At 34.5% G+C, this 17,388-nt stretch overlaps 1 protein-coding gene across 2 annotated transcripts in view; it reads left to right on the top strand.

Moving 5' to 3' along the window:
- Window positions 1-17,388, top strand: part of ATF6 (activating transcription factor 6) — a 224,106-nt gene that overhangs the window by 93,586 nt on the left and 113,132 nt on the right. For both annotated transcript variants that reach the window (XM_036844324.1, XM_036844316.1), the window contains one exon: window positions 2,676-2,790. In XM_036844324.1, coding sequence (XP_036700219.1) covers window positions 2,676-2,790 — 115 coding nt within the window. The remainder of the gene's footprint in view (window positions 1-2,675; window positions 2,791-17,388) is intronic.

The following is a 17,388-nucleotide window of genomic DNA, read 5'->3' on the forward strand; positions in this document are numbered from 1 at the left end:
CTAGAACAAAAAATCTTAAAGTTCGTATGGAGACACGAAAGACCCCGAAGAGCCAAAGCAGTCTTGAGGGAAAATACGGAGCTGGAGGAATCAGACTCCCCGACTTCAGACTATACTACAAAGCTACGGTAATCAAGACAATATGGTACTGGCACAAAAACAGAAACATAGATCAATGGAACAGGATAGAAAGCCCAGAGATAAACCCACGCACCTATGATCAACTAATCTATGACAAAGGTGGCAAGGATATACAATGGAGAAAAGACAGTCTCTTCAATAAGTGGTGTTGGGAAAACTGGACAGCCACATGTAAAAGAATGAAATTAGAACACTCCCTAACACCATACACAAAAATAAACTCAAATGGATTAGAGACCTAAATGTAAGACCGGACACTATAAAACTCTTAGAGGAAAACATAGGAAGAACACTCTTTGACATAAATCACAGCAAGATCTTTTTTGATCCACCTCCTAGAGTAATGGAAATAAAAACAAAAATAAACAAATGGAACCTAATGAAACTTAAAAGCTTTTGCACAGCAAAGGAAACCATAAACAAGACAAAAAGACAACCCTCAAAATGGGAGAAAATATTTGCAAACGAATCAATGTACAAAGGACTAATCTCCAAAATATATAAACAGCTCATGCAGCTCAATATTAAAGAAACAAACACCCCAATCCAAAAATGGGCAGAAGACCTGAATAGACATTTCTCCAAAGAAGACATACAGATGGCCAAGAAGCACATGAAAAGCTGCTCAACATCACTAATTATTAGAGAAATGCAAATCAAAACTACAATGAGGTATCACGTCACACCAGTTAGAATGGGCATCATCAAAAAATCTGCAAACAAGAAATGCTGGAGAGGGTGTGGAGAAAAGGGAACCCTCTTGCACTGTTGGTGGGAATGTAAATTGATACAGCCACTATGGAGAACAGTATGGAGGTTCCTTAAGAAACTAAAAATAGAATTACCATATGACCCAGCAATCCCAGTACTGGGCATATACCCAGAGAAAACCATAATGCAAAAAGCTACATGCACCCCAATCTTCATTGCAGCACTCTTTACAATAGCCAGGTCATGGAAGCAACCTAAATGCCCATTGACAGACGAATGGATAAAGGAGATGTGGTACATATATACAATGGAATATTACTCAGCCATAAAAAAGGAATGAAATTGGGTCATTTGTTGAGACGTGGATGGCTCTAGAAACTGTTATACAGTGTGAAGTAAGTCAGAAAGAGAAAAACAAATATCGTATATTAACGCATATATGTGGAGCCAGAAAAATGGTACAGATGAACCAGTTTGCAGGGCAGAAATTGAGACACAGATGTAGAGAACAAACATGTGAACACAAAGCGGGGAAAGCGGCATGGGGGTGGGGGTGGGGGTGTGATGAATTGGGCAATTGGGATTGACATGTATACACTGATGTGTATAAAATTGATGACTAATAAGAACCTGCTGTATAAAAAAATAAATTAAAAAAAATTCAGGGAAAAAAAGATGCTGTAACTAAGCGTTCACAGGAACCTAACCTGTATTTCCCTTAGGAGAATGGTTCAGTGTTTGCTAATTCAGTGTTTGCACTGACTTTATAGGACTATAACTACCATAAAGAATAAGAATTGACTGTATATTTAAAATATTATAGTCAGAGATGGCCTCTTGAGCACGTGAAATTATCTCAAAGGAAGTTCTTATGACTCAGTTATAATTTCCTTTTAGGTCAATCTTGCCCTCCTCTTAAGTTAATAAAAGTTTGATTGAAGACATAAAAGAACATATAGGAAAGAAATATATATGATTTTTCTTTTTGCAGAAAAATGAAGTATTTGTTTTTAACTCTTAACTTTTGGGTGTTGGCCTATTGTGCGAAACAATAAAAGACCCTGAAAACATTATTAAGAACTATATTAATATCATTTGAGTATATCTTTGGGGATAAGATGTGCTTTGAGGTAATATAGTTTTAGTTATAATTTTACCAAGGCACTGACATGGTACTTTTAATATCTATGGCTAGCAATTGTTGAGTGACTCCCATGGAAGAGGACCCATGCTTGGTACTAACATCTCTGACCCCAGTAACAGCCCTGAAAGGTTTATGTGGTTACCCTCATTTTATTGATGAGGAAACTGAGGTTCCTCAGAGATTGATTTCCCCAAGAATACCCAGTTGAGAGGTGGAGCAGGAGTTCAGAGCCAGGTCTATTTGTTTCCAAATCCTAAGTGCTTTTCACCTTTCACACAGCCTCATAGACAAGTGCGCCTTCACAGATTTGACAGAATGGTGAAAAATAACTTTTCCTCAGACTTAATTTGTGTTACCAAAATTTTAAAATCATGCAAACCAATGCAGAAATCTATTTTCTGGTACTTCTATTTTTTTTACATGCTTTGCAATGCACTTGACTGGTACATTTTAGAGCCTTGATACAGAAATGAGACTTTTGGCTTTAGTGAATTGGATCTTACAAATATCCTGACCTTGAGCTTTTCAAAATGTTACTATAAAAATTACTGCCAAAATGCTACTAATATTTTGGTTGAGAGAGATTCTTATAATTCAGATGTTACCTTAGAATGGGAAGCATTTTTGAGAGGATAGAAATTTATTAGTTAAAGAACACTTTGCCATTTTCTCACTTCAGCAGGAACTCAGGGAGTGAGCTACAGGTATATTATGCTTCACCCAGAAGTTATCAAGACTTTTTTGAAGCCATCCGCAGAAGGGGAGACACGTTTTATGTTGTGTCGTTTCGAAGGGTAAGTTCACTTTGAAAGAATAAAAGAAATATTTTTGAATACCTGCTATATACGAGGCACTGAGCTGAATGCTGTGGAAGATAAAAAGATATGAGAGATAGGAAGCAATATAAAATAAATTGTATGAGTGGAACAGTCTAAGTGCTATAATACAAGCTTGATTTTGAGCTGTTCAGGGTTATGAAGAGGAACGTGGAGTTGATGTCAGGCAATATTTAGAAAATATAAGCTGCTTATTGATTTTTATTCTTTGTTATCCCTATAGCCATATTGTTTGTTTATAACCAACGGAGAAGTAAAAACATAAAAATGTCTTGTTAGGCTATGTTCCTGAGACTTTCTATCCCTCTTTTCTCTGTCCTTCATCAAGCATTTACTCTTGTTAGTGAAGAATGTGTAAGATAATCAGTTAGCTTATACAAAAGTAAATGTTTATACGAGCACTTTTGAATGTTACAAATGTGAGACTAAATGGGGAAAAAAATGCATAGCTTACTTTCATTCCATCTGCTTTTCCTCTAAAATGAAAATACATTCTGCATAGAGTTGCCATATGAATATCTCGGTTACAGTGCTGTATGTTAATCCAGTAACACATGAATGAATTAGAATTCCTTGGTAGTTTGTATCCTAGGTTTTTCTTTTTCTTTGTCTTTTTTTTTAAAGAATGTAGAGAGTGTATGATAGAAATAAGCATATGCTAACAATAAACGATTCATTCTCTGATTATTGTCACCACTCACTGTCACTGAAATTCTCAGTTAACTCAATGCTTTTCCTAAGGTATAAATATCTAGCAGCTCAGAATTTTGGACCAGAGAACTTTGACACTTGAAGATTAGGGAAACCAAACATTTCATGTGTTTTTAGTTATTAATCAAATATGTTAAGGAGATTTGGAATACTATAGTGATGGTATCTCATGATTTCTGCCTTTTCTCAAAAATTTCCTGTGTTCAGCCTGTTCTCTCAGACACAGTTGGTATATTTCTATACTGTGCCAGCCTCCAAGTTCATTTTCAGCAGCAAGGGGGCAGCTGAGAACAGGGTTTCAGCAAGGCTCCAACTGTATTGGCTGACCAGAACTTAGTATAAGCTTTGGGTTGACACAATCATGTTTAAAGTTGGCGGGGGATTGCGGGGGGGAGTAAACTTTTTAAGACGGGATCCAGCACTATGAAGAAGAGACTTGATAGATGTTAAAATGAATGTGTTGAAGTATATGTTATGGAAGTTACCACAAAAGAATATTTTTAACACTGAAATAGCTGAATACATTTTCTTAGGTTTGGGATAATTTCTCTATTATTTGATGAAAACAGTACAATATATATTAAAAGTAGCAATTGTCCAGCCACAGATTGACCTCATGACTAGTAACATTTTTCTAGGGAAGAGAACAAGTATTTGTTATGAAGAAAATTATCCTAGCCTTAAAGGGACTGTATTTTTACAAAGGAAGATGAATGGTGTTCTTTTTTTAAATAAATGCATTGCGTTTCTTGCATTTGTAAAAGCTACTTCTCATTAGTTTGCTGTGAAAAGTGCTACTAGAAAATTATTTATCACCCTCCCTCCAATCCTTTGATGTTGTAGAAGAAACAGTCTCATGTTTAAGAAAACTGTTAGGACTCTCTTTCACATTCTGTTTGAGTTTTTCATTTCCTAATTACTGATTTATCATATCTTAGTGTTTTATATCAAGGTAAAGTGAGGATAAGCATGAACTTAACTAGATAACAGTAGTTAGAGAGAGAGACAGCATCCTTTTTCACTTTTTCTTTCTTGCTTTATTTTGTTTTAACAGTAGGGATAAGGAAGTTAATTTTATCATCATGACTATAAATTGTGTCATTGGACAGGAATTTGATTCTTAAATACTGGATTGTTCTTTTCTTGCTAAAATGAAAATGAAAGACATAATGATCTCATGCTTAGTTTTTTTTTCATTTTTCCATATAAAATATTCTAACAGTTTCATCAAAAAGGCAAGTGGCATCATTTCTTGTGTAGAAAGATGTAGACTTTTTCTTTCATTTAGGCTCTTAATTTCATTGACAGAAGTTACTGTAATTGATGCTGTGCAATTACATTAGAAATTAAGAAATATAGGGATTCTCATGCCTCAAGGTTTTGCTTAGTATAAACCAGACTTAACAGAGCCAATAAGCAAACCATGTGGTTTTATTGTATAATTGGACATGTGTTTAACAAAATATTTTAATATCTAAAAAAGTAGATGTAGCTGTTGACTGTTTAGTATACCATTATTTAATAAACCAACTCTTATGCTTCATAGCTTGCAACGTACACTTGTCCTCATGGAGAATTGGAATAGTGGCTTGTTGTCATTCCTGATTCAACAGCAGCTCCAGTAATTCCATTTTAGTCTTTTTCACGCATTGCTCATTCAGACTCCCCAAGCAGAAAGAGGATCTGATTATATATATAGTTGGGTAGAATTGCTGTGATAACCTTGGCTCATGATCCGTGGTCCATTCTTTTGTGACCAGGGAAATAGGGTTGATTTCATTAAATTATTCTCTTGCTTTGTAAGCCAGCAGCTATGCAGAAGGAACAGCCTGGGCCACTCTTCTGAGAAAATGATTGTGGTGGGCCCTTAGAGCTTCATAAACTGTTTATTATGCTACACAACACCTGCTTTAAAAAAAAGTTCTTTCTTGTATTGTTCCCTAGTTGTTTGATCTAAAAGGCTTGTCTTCTTATCTGTATCATAAGCCTCTGAAAGGCAGGAAGTGCCACGTGCTTTTTTATTACCACTCCTGACACTCAGCACAATGCTAGCCACTCAGTGCTTATTAAACAGGACAATTTTAAGTATGATTCACTAAGAGAAGTCACAGTGATGGAAGTTCATTGTTTTCCATAATCATTTAAAGGGTATATTTACATGTTTTGCTTGGAGAAATTTAAATCTATTTTACTGATCTAAGAAGTAACAAACAGTGCTGAAGTCCAGCAGAAAGTTCAGTTAGAGATGACCTGTCTTTTCTTTATTTATGGTTGTACTAGCCAGAGATGCATCAGCTTTGCGCTTGTTTCTGAATCTAAGCTTTAGAGCTAAAAAAAATCACCTTGGTGAAATGTTTGACTGTGAAATGTTTAATAGTCAATAGGGAGAAATTTGAGGTACTTGCATCCTTGTTTTTTAATATTTGGCTGAATCATTTTGGAGTGGATTGTTGTTAGACCTCACTGCTTTCTTTTGTGGAGACAGGATGGTGTCTAGTATCTCTACAGATTCAAGCAGCATGGGCCAGAAACTTGAAACTTTGGACAAAGAATAGGAAAGATGCTAATTAATGCAGAAAGGTTGACTGGTGATGTTATTGGTTCAAAAGGTTTGCCAAAGGTTTATTCCCATGGAAGGCCATAAAAGAGTTTCACAGAATGGCAATGATATTTTCTAAATTAATGCCTAGATTAATACCTAATACATGCTTGGAAGAATGGCATATTTTCTTAATGTATATTATTTATTTCTTGGAAATTTTTGTTTAGTATATATAACTTTATATAAAATCTTCAGAGGCAAGAGGAATTTCCTTAGAAATCAAAGGAAATTAGTTTATAAAGTCTACTTCAAAAGGATACAGCTCCTGTTGTTTTGGAACTTCACAACTTGAGTGTGCACATGGATCTTGGAGTTTGGCCATTTTCTTATCTCTGCTTTCATGGCCTTTTAGCCAGATTCTTTCTCTGGCTGGAAAAAAAAATGTGACTAAATGAGTTTGGAAAGATACTTGCATTAAAAAAAGCCTTATCTTAGAAGACTTTTTAAAGACTTTTTGAAAAACCTTCTTTTAGAGGGCTTTTTCTAAATAATTGTTAGCTTACTTTGAGATTTACTCTTATCCAGGTCTTAAGCATATTGTAAAAAATAGAACAGAGTTGTCTGAGGATCCACTTAACCTGAGTTTACTTAATGATTACATCAGTAACATTATATATCCATTTTCTCTTTCATTTATATACAAATACGGACACCTTTAATGTATACGGCCATTATAGTTTACAAACCCCTTTCACATATATCATCTTGTTAGTTCCTTACATATAATAAAGTAAGTATTCCTAGTCCTGTTTTACAGATGGAAAAATTGAGGCACAGAGAGGGTAAGTAGCTTCTCTAAGGACACAAAAATGGTAAGCAGTAGAACTAGGGCAATAATTGAAGTGTTCTAATTTAATACAATGATTTTTTTTTCCTTTACATTCTGGTGCTGCATTTTAGATTGCAGAATATTTAAATAGCAAAATTACTCTATTCCTCCGAAGCCAACCATGTTTTGTTGCCAAATCTGCTGGACAGTTTTTGCTGGAGTTATTGAATAACAATTAAAATTTTTTGTTTGTTAATTACCTGATTGTAGATTAAGTGCTTTATTAGGTTACACTTTGATAATAGTAAAGAATAACTTAATGGTCTGAAAGGTTATAGTACAGCTTCAGATTTCAAACCAAGAGAATAGAATAAATAGGCTTTGAGAGTTTCTGGTTTCTTTTTAAAACATTTGAGGGAAAAAAATCTTTTCTGTGTCTTAAAAAGGAAGTACTTTAGCCAAAATAGACAGTATTTTAATGATTGGTACCCTAGAACTTCTCATAGAGAAGAGTGGTTTTTATGCATGTGTAAATGCATTTTATTATGCATTCTCTATATGGCATGCCGGATTCTTGAGATCAGAAACTTTTGATCTCAAGCTCCTTGTTAAATATGAGTTACTGTTGTGTGGTTTTAGGGGATTTAGTCATTTGTTCCTTGGCTCTGTAACAGATTCCTAGCTAACATTAGAAAAAAAACAACAACCTGTTATTTGGATTTTTCAATTGCATACTGTAATATAACTTGTTTTATGTTTGAAAAATGATTGTTCAACAGTCTCTGTAACTAGACTTGTAAGTAGAATAGCCATGGGCACAAAGAACTTATAACTCATGAATAATTTGAAGTCTTCAAAATTCTCAGGATAGTGGGCAAGTCCATCTGAGTCAGGAAAATTTTCCAACTGTTCGTTATTCTTGTGCTCTATTTAATAGTCTTTATTTTATAATGTGTTTTTCATATGCATTTGTTTAAGCTCCTTTTTTAGGTTGCATGCTTTCTCTGGGCAGGGATAAAGTCTATTCCTTCTGTTTTGTCTTTCTACAAGGTCTGTTGCAATGTACTGCAGACTGTGCAGAGCAAGTCCTAAATAAATGTTAGGGCTCAAACTGCTGTTTGTTTGTGCCTTTTTACCTTATTTTTTATGTCCTACTGTTCAAAAGATTAGTAGAGATGGAGTTTGCAGAGACAAAGAAGGAAATTTTTCTCAATGAATGTTTAAAATTACTTTTGTATATTGAATACCATGAAAAAATTTAAAATATATGGTCTACTTGGATGTGGACAAACTTTTAGCTATAGAATAGAATGACTTCTAAAGAAAGACATCTAAAGTTACCCTGATTCTTCAGGTAGGATTTAATAATTGATAGTTTAAAGTTTTGATAGTTTCCTTCTCATAAAATTTCAGATTTTTCATAATGAGGGAAGAAAACATTTCCTGAGAGCAAAACTGCATTCTAAGAAAAGATATTTCTTCACATTATAAATATGTGAGGGAAAATGTTTTTTAAATAATTCATAGATACAGGCCTTAGTGACTTGCATTCTAGCCCCAATTCTGTCACTTACTGTCACTTTGACTTTGGGCAAATCACTTGTCTCTCCTATCTTCAGTTTCCTGATCTGTAAAATGATAAAGTTAGAGCAGATTTACATTTTCCTTTTATCTCTAGAAATTTATAGTATTCTTCTAACTCTTTGTGTGTGTGTGTGTGTAGGTATATGTGTGTATATATGTTTCTGTGTGTGAACACTGTCCTCTTAGAAATCTATAGTATTGTGTTAAAACTCGTTAAAGTTACTAGAGTGACTCTCAGTCAGTTGGAGTTACAACATTTTAAGGGTTTTGAAAAACAACCATAACAAAAACAAAATGTCGAGTTACAAGGTAGACCTATAAATTAATGAGTTTGATTTTTTAATAGATGGTGGTCTTGTAATTTATTTAATAATGATCTTTTTAGCGCTTATAATATGCCAGTCTTTAATCCTGAGGTGGGTACGATTATTATCCTCATTTTACAGATGAGGAGCCTAAGGCACAGAGAGGTTAATTAATTTGTCCAATGTGACATAGTTTGGAAGTGACCGAGCCAGAATTTAACTGAGAGTCTGGCTCCAGAGTCGGTGTTTCTGGCCACTTGCCTATATTGCCTTTCTAGCACTTTTATGTCCAAATGCTGCCTTATCCTTCAGAATATTCAACTTGGAATTTAATTCCACTGATCTGTCTGTTCAAAACATCATTTGAGTTGCTTTAGGTTCATTTTCCAAAGAGGGCAAAACCAAAGATAAAGCCCAGTGGAAAAAAATACCAAGAACCATGCTACGCAGAGTAATAGTGTAGGAGGAATAAGAGCTACCAGGGAAACACAGAGGAAATGATTAGAGATATAGAAGGAGAATTGGAATAGTGCTACAGATGAAAGGGGAAAAAAATCAACTTTATTTTATTTTAAAACATGGAAGTCAAGGAAGAAGAGTTCAAAAAGGAGGTGGTCAGCAGTATTGGGTGTCACAGAGCTCACTGAGAATGAGAAATGAGAAAAGCCCATTTGGCCTATATAAACATGGAAATCGTTGGTGACTTGAGATTACAGTTATGGTAGAGTAATCAGAACAGAATCCAGATTAGAGGCTAAGAGAGATTGTGAAGGAAATAAAGCGGTGGGCTTGGTAAATTTGGAATTGAAGGGAAGGGGAAATAGCCTGGAGACAGGTAAAGGGAAGAGAACCCTTTGTGTAAGGTGTTTGTGTTTGTGCGTGTGTGCGTGTGTTTAAGGATAGGAGGGCTATAAAGGTAAAGTATGAAGTAAAGAGAGACTATTGTGGTTAATTTATATGCATATAAATGTAAGAATGGAGTGCATATTTTATTTTTGACAGATGTTTTAAAGGAAAATAAACATGTCAATGTTTGTTCCTCATCTATATTAATGTTTTTCTATTTAAATCAGAACATGAAGAAAGTTAAAGAAAAATTTTTGTTTATTTGCAGTAGGACTATAAAAAATAAAAGAGAATGTGGAATTAAAACCAGATTTCTAAAAAATAAAATCATATTTAAAGTATTCCTTGAGACATCAAAAGTCTTCTAAATCTTAAATAAGGAGCTGGCTTTTAATAATGGTAAAATGTTTTTAAAATATAAAAGTTGATAGAACTATTTCTAATTTAATTAATACATAGATGGTCTTGGAGTTTTTCCTCATATAAAGTCAAGAAAACTAGCAAAGTAGACTGTTAAATCATTTTATGTTTAAACAAAATTTGATGCAAGCTTTTTGATAATGTTACAAAACTTAAATATGGAGCAAGCAATTACTATAGTTAGGAAAAGTTGATGATTTATCATCTGACTCAGGAGTAAGATCTGAAATGCTTGTGTCCTCCCCTCCCCCATATGTAGTGATTTCTTTTTCTGGACTCTGATTTGTTTAACTTTGACCCCATCAGCAAATCTGAGCACTGACACTTAGTTGGTTTTTCTTGAAAGATCCTAAGGCTCTAATAGGTATGTGGTATTTATTTCAAGGCATTGATGCTAATCTAGAAAGAGTCTGTTATGGATGGGCTTTGAGGAATTTTCCAATTCCTAGTATAGGAATCACACTGGAAGCCAGCAGGATGGACGATTAGCTGAGACCAGGAGTGTGGTATATGTCTAACTAAATAATTATGCAACTGTTTGCTTAATGTCTGTTTCCCTTGCCAGGCCTTAAGCACCCTGAGGGCAAGAACCATCTCTATCTTAGTCATCATGCTATCCCTAGTATCCAGCATAGTACCAGGCATCTATCAGGTATTCAGTAAATATTGAATGAATGAATGAACAAACTGGATACAAAATCCATCAGTTTGACATGCCATATTCTAAATTAGTTTATACCATCACCATGATGTGATAGACAATTTGTGACAGACCAGCTTCTTAACTACTTTTATCAGGGCCATCTATGTCTCATGGTAAATCTAGAAATCAGTCTTTGAAAATTAGTAAATTTAAATGCATTTTGTACAGCACAGGGAATATAACCAATATTTTATAATAACTTTAAATGGAATATAATCTATAAAAATATTAAATCACTATGTTGTACACTTGAAACTAATATAACATTGTAAATCAACTATTCAATTAAAAAAATAAATAAACGCATTTTTAAAAGTTTAAGTACCATGTTGCATGAGGGAACTGTATACCCAGTAAGGTCTTCTCTGTGTTTCAGAGTTGAAACATTGAGCCTGGTAGTACGTGGATAGAGAAGATTTTTTTCAATTAGGGTGTTAAACAGACTGTAGTGCCATTTTAAGCACTGGAATTAATAAGCCGCAGACTGAATAAACTCCATGTGTATAGAGACCCATCTATAATGTGTGTCTTTGGTGTCCTAGAAGGATGGGATGATATTAGCATTTTTATTTCCTGCACAGTGTTTAATTTGAATATGTAAGGTGTTCAAGAAAAGCTTGTCAAACGAATCTCCCATAACCTATATTTCAAATAATTTAGAGTCATCTATGTCTGATTATAATACACCTAGAAATAAATCTTAAAACTAAAATACATCATACAGAATAAAAGGCCTCTGTTATTCAGTTTAAGTTTTATAGCTATTTTTCTTCTCGTTCCATTTGTTATTGAATAGAAATTCAATAAGTTTTATTCTGTTAAGTATGAATCTGCCTTGGGAGGGGGTGTCAAATGTTTAATTTGAAGTTCCTTAAAGAGACTGGTTGCTTTCTTCCTCTTAAATGTGCTTTGAATTAGTAACTTTCGGATATCTATTCGAGTGGAGGTACAAGCATTACAAAGAGAATGATATATAGTCAAAAAATAATTTTTCCTTGGCTTTGGAATGAAAAAATATCCAACTCAGAGTTTTGCAGTCAGACATTTATCTGATCAGATATTTATCCACTCATCTTCTATATAATTGACTCTGATCTCCAGGCTTCTATTTTGCCTAAAAAATCAGGCTTCAGACTCAACTGAGTAATAAGAAAGTAGAGGTCCTTAGGCTGATGTAGATCAGTGGTTTTCAAACTTTTTGGTTTCAGAACTCCTTATATTTTCCAAAACACTTCAAAGAAATATTAGTGAGAAGAGTGGCATGGTTTTATATTTTTATGAATCTCTTTAATATCTGGCTTAGTAGAAGCCAGCTGGATTCTTATATGTGCTTCTGCATTAATCATTTCCTTTTAGTTGAAATATATGAAGAAAATCTGACCTCACACAGATAATGTAGTTGGATAAGGAAGGAATATTTTTAAAGCCTTTTCAGATAATTGTGGGTATTCTTCTTTGATGCTACACCAAAATTCAACAAGAGATAGTTTCTTAAAGGGTAGTTGCAGTGTAGAAGCCAAATCTGAGAACTTTTAGCACTCTGATGCATTAAAATCTATTGGTCATATGTATAGCTGATTCACTTTGTTGTAAAGCAGAAACTAACACACCATTGTAAAGCAATTATACTCCAATAAAGATGTTTAAAAAAAAAAAAACCTATTGGTTTATCTTGCACTTTGAGTGGATCTCTTCCCCATGCATGATTTTGTAACATCACACTTTGGTCAGTTGGAAAAAATTGGCTCACTGAGACATGGAGATCTTCTAAATGTTGACATGGTTTATTATACAATATTTAAAAAAATCACATTGTTTAATACCACCACAAGTCTTATCTGAAAAGTCTTTAATATTAGGAAGCTGTTAAGTTCATGGTAGCAGATGCAGGTTTTTCAGAATTCTTGTTTTTGTTTGAAGACTCAAATTTTGTCACTGTTGAAAAGATTGTCAGTTGTTTTCCTTCAAGTGGCAGCTTCCTTTAATTCATTTGTCTATCAAATACCCAAGTCAAAATAACTATAATTTGTCTATCTGACATTCTTTAAAGTAAAAGTGGTGTTACATTAACTAAAAAGTAGCTAGGGAGTTCCCTGGTGGCCTAGTGGTTAGGATTCCAGGCTTTCACTGCCATGGCCCAGGTCTGTCCCTGATTGGGGAACTGAGATCCTGCAAGCCACACAGCACGGCCAAAAAACAAAACAAAACAAAAAACTTTGAGATGCAGCAGAAGTGTATTTCCTATTTTGTCACAGAATATTAAAAAGAAGTCTACTCAAGGGTCAAGATTTAATAAAATTAATGATTTTTATATCCTTAAACTGACTTTGTGTCTGTGTGTGTGTGTGCATGTGTGTGTGTATCTGAACATGAGGTGATGAGTAATGCAGTGAACTCTAATACAGTTTGGTACTACTGTCTTGATTCAGGCTAAGGTATCAGAATTGATTTTGTACCATCAGTGTAAATATCAACACAGTTGTTCTAGGATAAGTGATGAGATTCAAAAACATTATTCAACACTGAATATTTTAGTACTGCTTGTGTTTGTTGCCAAACATTCCGATATAAGATCTTTGTTCCTGATTACTTGGTGCTCATACTCAATGAATACAAACAAAACATCCAGTCTGTAGGTTCTTTCATTTATAAAACAAAAGCACAATTCTGTATTGGAAATATTAATTCAGTCTTCATATTTGCAGCTAATCTTTAATTTGATGGGTTATTATATGATTAGAAAGTAGCAGTGCCATGATCTCTTTCACTGACTTTTCATCCAGCAGGCACTGAGCAAGGCCAACTATCCAAGACTTTATTAGTCTCTCAGGTAAATGTACTTTGTCAGCATTTACCATGTAAGATATTTCAGTGGTCTTTAAACTCTACATGATTGGTCTCAGAATAACACTGGAACTTAACTGACACCCTAATAGTATTTGAAATGTTTTGTTGCATAAGAGACAATAAGATAGATTATTGACACCTATAACGCAAGAGGAAGATAGCTTTCAGCATATGGTCATTTCTTATTAACAGTTTCAACCAGTTTCTTGGTAGATTCTGCCCTTCCATGAGTCACAGAATTCTCTAGTACGTTAGTTTTATCTTTTTCAGCATCTGAGTTGTAGACAGTATGGCTGAGGGTTAAGGAAGCAAATCTTTTGGTTTTCTATTCAAGTATAGTTGATTTACAATATTATATTGGTTTCAGATGTATAGCATAGTGATTTAGTATTTTTGCAGATTATACTCCATTATAGGTTATTATGAAACAATGGCTATAATTCCATCTGCTATACAGTATATCCTTGTTGCTTATCTATATTATACGTAGTAGTTTATCTATGTTAATCCCATACCCCTAATTTGTCCCTCCCCTCTTCCTTTTCCCCTTTGGTAGCCACAAGTTTGTCTTCTTTATCTGTGAATCTGTTCCTGTTTTGTGTATACATTCACTAGTATTATTTTTTAGATTCCACATATTTCTGATATCATACAGTAATTGTCTTTCTCTGACTTATTTCACTAAGCATAATATTCTCTAAGTCCATCCACTTTGCTACAAATGGTAGTATTTCATTTTTTTATGGCTGAGTAATATTCCACTGTTTGTGTGTGTGTGTGTGTGTGTGTGTGTGTGTGTGTATTTATCTCATGTCTTCTTTATTCAGTCATCTGTTGATGGGCACTTGGGTTGCTTCCATGTCTTGGCTATTGTAAATAGTGCTGTTGTGAACATTGGGGGTGCATATATCTTTTCAAATTAGTGTTTTCGTTTTTTCCAGATATATACCCAGGAGTGGAATTGCTGGATCATATAGTAGTTCTATTTTTAGTTTTTTCAGGAATCCCCATACTGTTTTCTATAGTGGCTGCACTGATTTACATTCCCAGCAGTGTACAGGGTTCCCTTGTCTTCACATCCATTCTACAGCAATTTGTTATTTGTAGACTTTTTTATGATAGCCTTTCTGACAGGTGTGAGGTTATATCTCATTGTTGTTTTGATTCGCATTTCTCTAGTAATTAATGATGTTCAGCATCTTTTCATGTGCCTCTTGGCCATCTGTATGTCTATTTTGGAAAAATGTCTATTCAGGTCTTCTGCCCATTTTTTGATTGGATTGTTTTGTTTGTGTTTTTTTTTTTTGATATTGAGTTGTATGAGTTGTTTGTATATTTTGGATATTAACCCCTTGTCAGTCGCATTGTTGGCAAATATTTTCTCCCATTCTGTAGGCTGTCTTTTCATTTTGTCAGTGGTTTCCTTTGCTGTGTAAAAGCTTTTAAATTTAATTAGGTCCCATTTGTTTATTTTTGCTTTTATTTCTTTTGCCTTAGGAGACGGATCCAAGAAAATAGTGCTATGATTTATCTCAAAGAGTGTTTCATCTATGTTTTCTTCTAGGAGTTTTATGGTTTCTAGTCTTACATTTAGGTCTTTAAACCATTTTGAGTTTATTTTTGTATATGATATGAAGGAATGTCATAATCTCATTGCTTCACATGTGGCTGTCCAGTTTTCCCAGCACCACTTGTTGAAGAGACTCTCTTTTCTCCATAGTATATTCTTGCCTCCTTTACCATAGATTCATTGACCATAGGTGTGTGGGTTTATTTCTGGGCTCTCTGTTGTGTTCCCTTGATCTATGAGTCTGTTTTTGTGCCAATATCATGCTGTTTTGATTACTGTAGCTTTGTAATATAGTCTGAAGTTTGGGAGGGTTATACCTCCAGCTTTGTTCCTTTTTTCTCAAGATTGCTCTGGCAATTTAGGGTCTTCTGTGATTCCATATAAATTTTAGGATTATTTATTCTAGTTCTGTGAAGAATGTCCTGGATATTTTGATAGGAATTGCATTAAATCTGTAGATTGCTTTAGGTAGTATGGCCATTTTAACAATATAAATTAATCCAAGAACATGGACTGTCTTTCCACTTCTTTGTATTATCTTCAAATTCCTTCATCAGTGTTTTTTTTTTTTTTTAATATTTATTTATTTGGCTGTGCCAGGTCTTAGTTGCAGCACGCGAGATCTCCGTTGCCACATGCGGGACCTTCAGTTGTGGCATGTGGGATCTAGTTCTCTAACCAGGGATCAAACCCGGGCCCCCTGCATTGGGAGCGTGGAATCTTAGCCACTGGACCACCAGAGAAGTCTTCATCAGTGTTTTATAGTTTTCAGAGTATAGGGCTTTCACCTCTTTGCTGAAGTTTATTCTTAGGTATTTTATTCTTTTTGACGTGATTTTATTTTTACTTTCTCTTTCTGATACTTTATCATTAGTGTATAGAAACACAACAGATTTCTGTATATTAATCTTGTGTCCTGCAACCTTGCTGAACTCATTTATTAATTCTAATAAGTTTTGGGGTGGATTCTTTAGGGTTCTCTTAATAAAGTATCGTGTCATCTGCAAATAGTGACAGTTTTACCTCTTCTCTTCCAATTTGGATACCTTTTATTTCTTTTTCTTGTATGATTGCTGTGACAAGGACTTCCAACCCTATGTTAAGTAGAAGTGGTGAGAGTGGACATCCTTGTCTTGTTCCTGCCCCCCTGCAGTGGAAGAACAGAGTCCTAACCACTGGACCACCAGGGAATTCCTGGCTTTCAGCTTTTTACAGTTGAGTGTTATATTGGCTGTTGCTTTGTCATAAATGCCCTTTATAATGTTGTGATGTATTCCCTCTATACCTACTTTCTGGAGAGTTTTTATCATTAATAGATGTTGAATTTTCTAAAAAAAATGCATCTGTTGAGATGATCATGTGATTTTTATTCTTCCTTTTGTTAATGTGGTGTAACACATTGATTGATTTGTGAATGTTGAACCATCCTTGTGACCCTGGAATGAATCCCACTTGATCATGGTGTCTGATCTTTTTAATGTATTTTTGGATTTGTTTTGTTAATATTTTGTTGAGGATTTTTGCATCTATATTCATCAAAGAGATATTGGCCTATAATTTTCTTTTTTTATACTGTCTTTGTCTGGTTTTGGTATCAGGGTAATGGTGGCCTCATAGAATAAAGCGTTATTTGAGGTATTGTAAGAAAACCAATGTGGCAGAAGACTTTTTTTTTAAGTTATTTATTTATTTACTTATTTTTTAATATCTTTATTGGAGTATAATTGCTTTACAATGGTGTGTTAGTTTCTGCTTTATAACAAAGTGAATCAGCTATATGTATACATATATCCCCATTTCTCTTCCCTCTTGTGTCTCCCTCCCTCCCTCCCATCCTCCCTATCCCACCCCTCTAGGTGGTCACAAAGCACTGAGCTGATCTCCCTGTGCTATGCGGCTGCTTCCCACTAGCTATCTGTTTTACATTTGGTAGTGTATATATGTCCATGCTTCTCTCTCACTTCGCTCCAGTTTACCCTTCCCCCTCCCTGTGTCCTCACGTCCATTCTCTACCTCAGTGTCTTTATTCCCGTCCTGCCCCTAAGTTCTTCATGACCTTTTTTTTTTTTAGATTCCATATATATGTGTTAGCATATGGTATTTTTTTTTCTCTTTCTGACCTACTTCACTCTGTATGACAGACTCTAGGTCCATCCACCTCACTACAAATAACTCAATTTCGTTTTTTTATGGCTGAGT

The sequence above is a fragment of the Balaenoptera musculus genome, chromosome 1 (genome assembly GCF_009873245.2).
Source record: "Balaenoptera musculus isolate JJ_BM4_2016_0621 chromosome 1, mBalMus1.pri.v3, whole genome shotgun sequence".
Classification (NCBI taxonomy): domain Eukaryota; kingdom Metazoa; phylum Chordata; class Mammalia; order Artiodactyla; family Balaenopteridae; genus Balaenoptera; species Balaenoptera musculus.